The following is a 10,092-nucleotide window of genomic DNA, read 5'->3' on the forward strand; positions in this document are numbered from 1 at the left end:
AACGGTACAAAATGAACGCTCTCTATCGTGGTATCACCATGGAGGGATTTCTTTATTTAAATGGATTAATTTTTCAGAGGGATACAAAGTGAGGGTATCGTGATTTAAGTTATTAGATGTTCATAAGAGTTTTTCTGTTGTCCTTGGAAGCGGCCGCTTTCAAACGGTGAAGCTACTAGCAGGAGCGGGACTGCGCCCAGAAGCTACAAAGAGAAGAAGAGCTGCCATTGATACCGTTGCAGCCAAGCATGTTTTAATGTTACGAAATACAGTTTTACCAAGTTGCTCAAAGCCTAAACTGGTATTGTTCTGCATTTAAGGTGTAAAGTTTACCTTCGACCAAACGCCCCCCAAAGGAATCCCAGCGCCTCCCTTTTGTAAAAGTTTCCACCAGCGCCCCCTGCCGTCATCTGAACGCCCCCTGGGGGGCGGTAGCGCCCACGTTGAGAACCGCTATACTAGAGTGTGAGGCAACTGGGATGAGGAACAGAGAAGGGTAGAGTACCTTCTCCGGGTCCAGGAAGGGGTCCTGCCCCAAGTGGAGAAGATTATGTATCCAAAGGTCTTGTTCATGAATGAGGGGAAAATGGAAAAGGAGATTGACAGGCAGATTGGCGCAGCATCTGCAGTGTGCAGACGATGTACTGGTCTGTCTTGGTGAAGATAGAGTTGAGTCAAAGCTCTTGATTTACCAGTTGATCTGCTTTCCTACTTATGGTTACGAGCGCTGTAGGAATGAGATGAGATGAGGTTGTGGATACAAATGTCTGAAATGAGTTTCCTCCACTGCTGCTTCTCCATGTCAAGAGGAATCAATCAGTTGAGGTTTAGGATGCCCTCTGGGCACGTCCCACTGGGAGGAGACCCAGAAGAAGACCCAGAACATGCTGGCTGGTCTCAGCCATTTAATCAGATGAGTTGGTGAAGTGGCTGTGGATGCTTCAGTCGAGAACTTCGAAACAGACACAAATATTTGTGTCTGTTTCGAAGACATACAATGTTTACTAACCACAGTAAACATTGTATGTCCATGTATGACCATGTATGCCTTGTATTGTAGCTTGTAGCTTGGCCTTTAAACAAGCCTGCAGCCAGCAGGACACATTTTCACTGACTTCACAGGCCGAGAAATCACAAGAACAAAGTCCAGCTGAAGATGTCAGGGTTCATATGTTGGAGATAAGCAGGAGGTCAGGAGGTCAGAACAGAAGCAAATGAAGACTACCAGATTGATGTGTGTTGACTCATGACCTAACTGCATTGTTCTATAATTAGGATCAATTGAAATTGGTCTACTTGACTTGAAATCTGTTTGTATGACTAGATTAAACAGACCTAATTTTCTGAAGTCATGTGATGTGAATATTTGCTTTAAAAATTAACCAAATTGAATTGTGACACTTGTTCATCTATCCATCATGCATCCATCATCTCTTGCTTATCCAAGATTGGCTTATGGGTATGATCCAGGATGATAACCTAGATATCAGAATCAGAATGCTTTTATTGATATTATACGGAAGCACAACGAAATTTGTTTCAGTACAGAACAAGGAAGACAGGGTGCATGTGCCCGCTCCCCGAAGGGGACCCACCCTTTATGTTCATCCCTCTACCGTGGAGAGGATTCCTCCAGAAAGTCTTCCAATTTTTCACGCACCAGTATTTTCACGAACCAGCGAAACACAAGGCAAACTGAACTCCCTAAAGTGGAATATTCCCACTAAACTCACCAGTGTATCAGCATCCAGGAAGACACATTTGTTGTACTGAGTCAGATTCCAGCAGTGGAGTTTAGTGAAGGTGACGCCAAGCTCAGGACGTCCCAGCATGGACAGATGGAGTTGGTCCTCGCTGTTCTTCACATCCACAGTGATGACTTCATCAAAGACATTCTCAAGAGCTTTTCTGCTCAAAAGGAGGTCAATTAGTCAGAAAGTAAATTGTAACTCATAACAAAGTACTATTTGAATTACTTGGTCTGTCTGGTTCAAATGTATATGTTTATTTTGTTCTTTAAGTTCTAAAAACACAATGTGTTACCACTCAGTGAGTAAACCTAGCTGCTTTGTTTCATATCCAAGGAACAAGACTAAAAAGGTTCATTGCAAAAAAAATGTTTCATTTCTTTAAAGGGATGATGTTATGTATTTTCAGGCACATAGTGCCTTTTTATAGCACAATCGAGCACAACCTTCAATTGTTCTAAAAATGATATATACATAAAAGAAATTTGATTTCATAATTTAACACCTTGATATTGGGCCTCTGTCTTTAAGAAACTCTTGCTCTTTCTGTTATGATGCCTTCAGGAAGTCACCGTAACGTCACTCCTCTATTAACCCTTTAATAATGTGGTATTTTTGTATTGAATCCTACGATAGGTTTGAGTTCATCTTAGACATTTACAGAATAATTATTGGAACTCAAAGTCAGAAAGAAATGAGTCCCCAACCTTGACTGGTCAGAGATGTTTGGGGTCACCATGACGACTATGCAGCGAGTTGTTCCATGCCGTCGCAAACTTCTGGCCACCACTGTTGCCCCCTGGCAGTAGGAGTCTGAGGTGGCCAGGGTAACAAAGGCCTCACCAGCTGCACACACAATGGAGACATAAGAATTAATAGTGCAAATATTGCAACGTTTAGCCATCAAATATATAAAAGAACAAAACTTTATGGATTGTTTGTTCTGAGTTTCTCTCTGTCGTTCTATTATGGACCAGCTGTAGCAGGTGTGTGGCTGCAGCTCCATAATCCTGGCCTGCAGCTTGATATGGAGGCATGTAACCTTATGTCTGAGGACAGTGTTAGATTTCACTTGGTTCCCTTTTTGATTTGAACCAGAAGAAGCAGAGAGTCTGTTCTCATTTCAAACAAACTACCCTGTCATATTAATAATTCAACATCACAGAGAGACTATCACAGTTGGAGCTAAAGAGCAGTGAGCAGAAAACTGCAGCAGCTTATCAAAGCATTTATTTTTATTTATTTGTGCATCTTGAAACATGCTGAGTCCACTAGCAGTAGGATATTTGGAGAATCTGACATTAAATCCATGATGGAATCCATAGATCCCATCATTTATATGAAAAGTAGCTTCCTACCTGACATTTCTTTTCGTCAGTCAGTACCAAATCCTGGAGGTTTACTTTTCCTCAGGGGAGATGAGGAGCAAACTACGCCTGCATGCTGCCAGTCGTCAGTGGTGACATCAGAACAGTCAACAGCGAGGGTACACCGGTGCACCAGCTGGATCTGGGACACTTCCTAAATCCTCACTGTGAGCATAAATCTGTGATGTGGAGTCACACCTCAGTCTGCTTTTAATGGGGGAGTAAATCAGGAAGCAGAGGCCTTGCTGCTTCTCTCCTCTGATGTGTTTGTCCAACTGGTCATTCAACTAGCAGAAAAGGGGGCTTGGCAACAAGGGTTGTGCAACAGCACAATCTCTTACTCTGCTGATAACCCACTCAGGAGAGCGTTGCTTTTCACTTTCCACATCAGCCATGTGTAAATAACCTATAACCATGAATCTCAAACATTCACTGCCTTGCGATAGGATTTACTTCTCTTGAACCTTTTCTCGTTTTATCTCATTAAAAATCCTAATTTTGTGGGAATCTTCCACCAGATTGCATAATAAAGCAACTGTTCATATCTTTCTTTGTCCTGGATTTTGACTAAGTCATTCTAACGCATGAATGTGCTTTGAGCTCAGCGATTCCTTTGAAGGGAATGGATTTGGATGGAAGCCAAAGCCCAGCCTCAGGTCTTCTGAAAACTCAAACACGGTTAACCCTAACCCATCCAGGAATGTCCTGGGTTTGGCTCCATCTGCCTTCTTCTCAAACTGAGCAGCTTCTCTGTTCCTTCTGAAGAAAAGCATTTCCACAGCATGATTCTGCTTTCTTTATGGTTCACAGTGGGGGTGGTGTGTTAAGACCATTGTCAGTTTTCTGTACACAGTTCTTCAGATACAGATCGAAATCACTTTCCACATAAGGACAATTACTTATTGACAACCCTATGTACCCTCTTATTGCACTGTTAAGCAACAACTGAGAGTCTTCAGTCAGAGGCCTCTTCAGAACCACTATAATACAGACTGCTAAAGGAAATCCTTCTTTCTGCAGCCATCATCATCCGCAACAAATCTTTGAAGAAATTTGAATAAAATGGGTTAAGACATTTATTTTTCTTTGTGAGTTAATGTAGTATTTTTTAAATTGAATTTTCAAATTGAACAAAACCAATTAGGTTATTGTACAGTTTAAACAGCCAACATTGTCTGCTGTGAAGATCTTTGTTACCTTTGACCTTTCTCTGAAGATATAAATGCTCTTTGACCGAATAACGAGTATTTATAAATAGGACTTACTGTACACACCTTTAACAAACTGCAGCACATGTTTTAGCCTGATGACAGCTGTTGGCTTTCTGCCAACAGCTGTCTCAGTTTTTCAGACAGCAAAAACTCAAAGACAGTTTTGTAATTTAAATCTAGACAAGACAAGACTTCTTGTGAGTTCTTTAGTGTTACACTTAAATATTTCAGGTATTGTGGCTTTTTCCCTAGATTCTCTGTTGATTATGCTTCTGTCAGATTTAAATAAGGAAGCTACAAATAAACAGTCAGGAATAAAGGACAGATAGATTTCTGATAACTGGATAGGAAATAAAAGAGGAAAACAGCAAACTTTTTCATGCTTTATTTTCTTTTTTTTACACATTGGACCAGGAAAATATGGAAATCAAATTCTAGACTTTCAAGATGAGAACAAATCCTGTGTATTTAGTTTCATTCATCTGCTGAACTCTACCTGCTGAAGAATATCATCCCCAGAGCCTGATACTGTCACTACCATGGTGTTGAGAATAAATTATTCTGTTTTCCTTCTATCTATTGTAGCTAGTTGCTAAGCTAAAGCTAAGCTAAACCTAAAGGAAATAACATGTTAGGAAATGCAAATGAGAGCTGGGTTAAGGGATGACACAATAGGTAACGCCCTCTTTGGGGCGTAGCTCAGAGAGACAGAGGAAATGGAAACCTCTTGTGGGATGTCAATTTGACTGTTAGCTCTTAAAGTTAGCATGTCAGAATGGACCAGCTGTATTTTGGTATTAATACATGGAATTCATGAATTTAACTCACCGACTCTTCTTTAGCCTCATACATCGAGAACTCAGCATGGAGAACGGATAATTCTCCTCACATGGTTTACTAATGTTCCAACAAAGCCTTTACAAAACAACTGCAGCCATACTGTTAATAAAGACAGAATAATACAAATCCATTCCATATTTTTAAAAAATATTAGAGCAAAAAATAAATGTTTTTTTTTGTATTATTTTCCTTCTACTTCACAGAAATGTATTACTTTGTGATGATCTATCACTCCCAGAAAAATAAATGAAGGTTTGCTGTAATGTGACAAAATATGAAAATGTCCATGTTACGCTGCAGGACACTGTAAAAAGATATCACAAAATTACTGGCTAGCCCTTAAATATATTTTTTATTATTTTGGCAGTAAAACATTGAGATGATCCAAAGTTTCATTGTGGCTAAAACCCACAGATCATCTCATCAAACAACTGGGGGCATTTCTGAGCTTGTACTAACAGAAGTAAACAACACCAAAATAGTGTACAATAACACTTTATTAAAAACATGTACACACCAGAAATCATATGACAAATCATGCATTTAGTATTCCAGTAACAGACCTGCACAATGTCAATGTAGGTAAAACAGACATAAGTTTAAAATAACAAAACACATTTCAAACTGATGGTAGAAGCTGACAGAACAAGTCATAGAACTCCAATGTAAAGGAGTGGATTATTTACAGCACATAGAGATGCAGCTTGTTTTTGTATTTCACAATGAAGACGTTCTTTAACAACTCGTCCTGGGCTATCAAATTAAAAGGCGTCAAACACAGATAACAGCAACTGCTCAACGGAAAGAAAAGTGATGAGATTCAACAAAGAAGCAGAATCTCAGCGTGCGTCGATGTTTTATATGAATCAGCAGAACCAAAATGGACTAAGCTAAAGCTTATATCTTATATCAAAGGCATAATAAACAGATATCCAACTGTGAGATAAAAAAACATCATTTTTTAGGTATCAGTACTTAATTTTTCAACTAAAAAACAAGAAAACAATCCACTAAAAATGGCCTTTAGCATTATCTCTTTGTTGCAGCTAAGATGTTACTAGCTAACTGGCTGCTAGTTAGTCTAGCCATTAACATGTTAGCAGCTAGTTAGCTGCTTAACCAAGTTAGCTTAACCAAGCAGCTACTCTATGTGTCTAGCTTGGTGTGTTTAAAATCCATCAGGAAACAGTATAAACGGTTTAGAAAAGAAAAACTAAACTAAACAGCATTAGAAATAGGACTAGTAATCTCAAACAGTTCAGAAGTAATTAACTGCTACAGCTAGGAAATAAAGCAGTAGCATCTTGTCATAACAAGAAAGTTTATTGCCATTTAGATGCAAGGTTGTAACAATGAAACAACACTTTGAGGAATAACACTTATTTCTCATTATAACCAGAAAGTTTCTTGTTTTAAGGAGATACTGCAGCTTTATTTATATTCCAGCTTTAGCAGCTAAATGCTTCCATAAAACAGTACAGAGCTCTGTTGCAGCTCTCTATGTTTTTCTAAAGGTCCCTCACACATATTTGCACTTTCATTCAGCCCTTGGTGACACGACAATCAGTTTACATTAAAGCTCCTTCAGCTGTTTAACAAATGATGACCAGTTCTTCTAGCAGCTCAGTGGCTAACTAGAAGATTCTGACCTGGACAGTGGCTGAGGTAACTTCTGTTTTTCTCATCTTTGGATTATTTGGGAGGTGAGATTAGATTCTCCACAGTAAACAGAAGCCGCCACAAGCGTCCTTTCCTGAGGGGAACAATGTTTTTATGGAAGATACTGGAGGAAACAGATTTCCTGCTGTGACTCATTACATGAAACCAACAGTTTAGCAAACACGAAAAAGACAAAAATTAAGTTTACAAGAGTTACATGAAGTCAAAACACATCAACATAAAACCCTGAAATCATTACAAAAAATGACATTCTGACTGTTGCTGAAGCTCAGACTAAGATAAGCTATAAGCTGGCTGTCATTTTGTTCTGCATGTGTTGGTGGAACTTGTGGCTCTTTTCTGTACCAAAGACGTCTTAAGGCTCTTGGCTGAAAAGTTGGATCAAATTCTGGGTCAGGATCTAGTTGTTCCGGAGCAGGTTGCTAAAAACTGAAAAGGAAAAAGGAAAAAGAAATAAATAATCACAAAGGATACTCCTGACACCTACTGCTCACCAGTAGGTGTCAGGCTGCTCACACTCAAACTGTGTTTTCCATTTTACTCAATCCATATCGTTCACTAGATGGTGAGTTAGTTAGTTTCGTCCAGGTTCTTGCCATTGGTGTCAAGGCAGGGTTCTTTTTATAGATGGCATTATTAGTATTGTAACAGAACTTTGAAAAGTTCAAGTAGAACATACAAAAACAAAAAAAAGGCATAGATCTAATAACTGCCACACAAATACAATAATAAACCAGATTAGCGTCTGATAAAAAAAAAAAGCCTTTTAGGATATTCTGCTAATGCGGCCTTGTTATGCTAAAGAGCAAAAGTTGTTTTTGGATCAGCATGTCCCTTAAAGTGCAGTCTTTTCCTCAATAATAAGCAGAAAACTCCTCCCACAATGCATCTTATTTAACTACTTGAAATAAAAAAAAGTAATATCGAGTTTTTCTTATTGACTGTCTAATGCAATGTTTCCAAAGATAATCTCTGATTGGCTGATTAGGCCTCATTAGTTTAGGTTATATAAATGCTGATTCAAACTGACAAGACAAGATATGAATAAAAATCCATAAACATGTCTACTACAGTTGGTTTCTATAAAAGCAGCAAAAATCCTTGTACAAAATTTGGTTGTGGAGTGATCCAACATGGAGTCACTAAATGTCACACATTAGTGAGGAGATTTTTACTGTCAGCCCAACTACAAATGTCACAGACCACATCAACAGTTTGGATCAGAAGAACCTCCAGGAATGATCCGAAACTCTGACCTTCCATCAGTGTTGTTCTGTCCACTGACCAGTAGGGGTCCTCATATTGGAGGACCACCTTTGCTCCTCTTTGTTTGCAGGCCTGCTGTCTCACCTGGAACCACTTCCTCCTCCTCAGTGAACTGCAGGAAAGCTCCAGTGATCCAGTGCTGCATCAGTTTTTCCCCTGACTGGAAGCCAGCGGTTCAGAGTTGCTTTTGAACCAGAATAAATGGAACATTGACCAGCATATTTGAAGTGTATTGATGATTTTGATGATGGCCCTCATCAAAATGTAATGTTTGTTTCTGGTTTCTTAGTTGTTGTTGTTTTTATGACATTTTGTTTTTGCATTTTTAAAGCACTTTCTGAAATGTACTATAACAAATAAACTTGATTGATTGATATTGCATGTTAGTGTTTAAATGGGGAGTTTCCTTTGACTAATTTCTTTCCTATTTTTATGGCCAGTCAGGAAGTTTAGTAGTGTTTGTTTTTTGTTTAGATGAGTGATTTTGTTTTCTCAGCTATAATGGGTTGTATTTTTGTTGGTTTTGTCTTGGAAACCCAGAACAAGGTCACAAGGTAAAGATTGTCCTTTGTGACTCCCAGTCATGGAAATTTTCTTCTCAGATAGCTTCCTCTTTTGTTTCTTTACATAATTAATCACTAAAGGGTAGAATTTACAGTAGTTGTTAAAATAATCATAGATTATATGTAATTATTTGATTTTAAATAAATCTTTTTTTTAAATTTATGTTTAGTTTATTTCACAGGTCCTGCCTTGGCAAACCAAACAAAGAAGCTGGTTGCCTATATGTGCCAGGGCCATTTTTGCCCTTCAAAAACCATATTTTCCTAACTATGTGACTGACTTCATTAAATCAGGCTTGCCTCTGGCATAAAGCAGACTGGTTGCTTTATGAAATATAAACTTTTTATGAAGTATGACCTTCGACCTTCTGGATAAGGTGGGTGTGTTTGTGGATAGAAACCACTATGTGAACTCTAGAACCAACATTGGTCAAATCTACTCTATGTGATACATTAGAAGTTCGTGACAATGTGGGAATCCACAGTTACTCACGCTGGCTGTCTCCTGGGTTAGACTGACCTCCTCGCTGACCTTTCTCTGGATCTGCACCTGAACAAGTCAAACTCTGATTAGAACCAGGATGTCGCTGTGATCCAGTTCCCACCATGTGTGACTGTTCAGAAGAAACACCACTGACCTCCCTGCAGCTTGAAGCAGAGCTTCTTCTTCTGATAAGCAAAGTAACTGGACGCAGCTCCCACCAGAGCGACACCTACAGCACTAATGATTCCTGCAAGTGGTCCGGAACCTCCTGCAGCAGAGACAACACACACAAAATGTTTGGTTAAGATTACATTCATTTCAGAACAATTTGACATAATTTATTCATTTTTGCTTTAATAAGGACTGAAAAAACTGAGTTAGCATAATAAAGATTGTATTGACCTTCTTTATTTCATTGAAAAAGTGGCATAAAATAATGGTTTCACAACTAAACGTTTTCTTTTGGGGGTTTAATCTTGCAGTGACTCATGTTATCCACAAGAGGGAAGTAAATATAGTACTAAAAACAGGAAGTGGACAGTCCCAGGCTGCAGGGCATTGACTCGCTCATGAGTCATACGTGTCTTGTGATGATTCTTTGTGCTAAAAAAGGGAGTTGTCCCCACATGAAAAGCAGAGCGGATTCCAGCTTACAGAATGACTTACTGCTGAGGAACCTTCGGCATTTGCTCTCAGCATAAACTCCAGATTTCCCACACAAACAGAGCGCCTGAACGGGTTCTGTCCAATTCTGGATCTTGTGCAGAACTTGACTAAAGCTGCTCCCTCCCAGCTGCAGAATGGTGCCCTCTAATGTTAGCATGCATATCTTTTCCCATCTCCGTAGTAATAGGAAATCTGTAGTAATTGTTACTGCTACTTTGTCAACAAAAACCCTTAGAACAGGAAATTACTTTAACCTTGTTCCGTTTC

At 39.1% G+C, this 10,092-nt stretch overlaps 1 protein-coding gene and 1 long non-coding RNA gene across 2 annotated transcripts in view; both read right to left on the reverse strand.

The window, feature by feature from the left end:
* The window catches only part of gyg2 (glycogenin 2), a 14,335-nt gene extending 10,939 nt beyond the window's left edge, over nucleotides 1–3,396 (reverse strand). The window contains exons 1-3 of the mRNA XM_015019921.1: nucleotides 3,107–3,396; nucleotides 2,456–2,594; nucleotides 1,734–1,908 (exon numbers count right to left, since the gene is read on the reverse strand). Of these exons, the coding sequence (XP_014875407.1) occupies nucleotides 1,734–1,908; nucleotides 2,456–2,594; nucleotides 3,107–3,113 (321 nt within the window). The 5' untranslated portion in view covers nucleotides 3,114–3,396. The remainder of the gene's footprint in view (nucleotides 1–1,733; nucleotides 1,909–2,455; nucleotides 2,595–3,106) is intronic.
* Nucleotides 3,397–5,647: 2,251 nt separating this feature from the next.
* On the reverse strand, nucleotides 5,648–9,486 carry LOC106938092 (uncharacterized). Its single transcript, XR_001422534.1, has 3 exons — nucleotides 9,314–9,486; nucleotides 9,169–9,225; nucleotides 5,648–7,275 (listed from the first exon to the last, which is right to left on the reverse strand). It is a non-coding gene; the product is annotated as an uncharacterized LOC106938092 (long non-coding RNA).
* Between the last annotated feature and the right edge of the window lie 606 nt (nucleotides 9,487–10,092).

Source organism: Poecilia latipinna, unplaced genomic scaffold (assembly GCF_001443285.1).
Source record: "Poecilia latipinna isolate Pla-1442-1.1 unplaced genomic scaffold, P_latipinna-1.0 Scaffold2507, whole genome shotgun sequence".
Classification (NCBI taxonomy): Eukaryota; Metazoa; Chordata; class Actinopteri; order Cyprinodontiformes; family Poeciliidae; genus Poecilia; species Poecilia latipinna.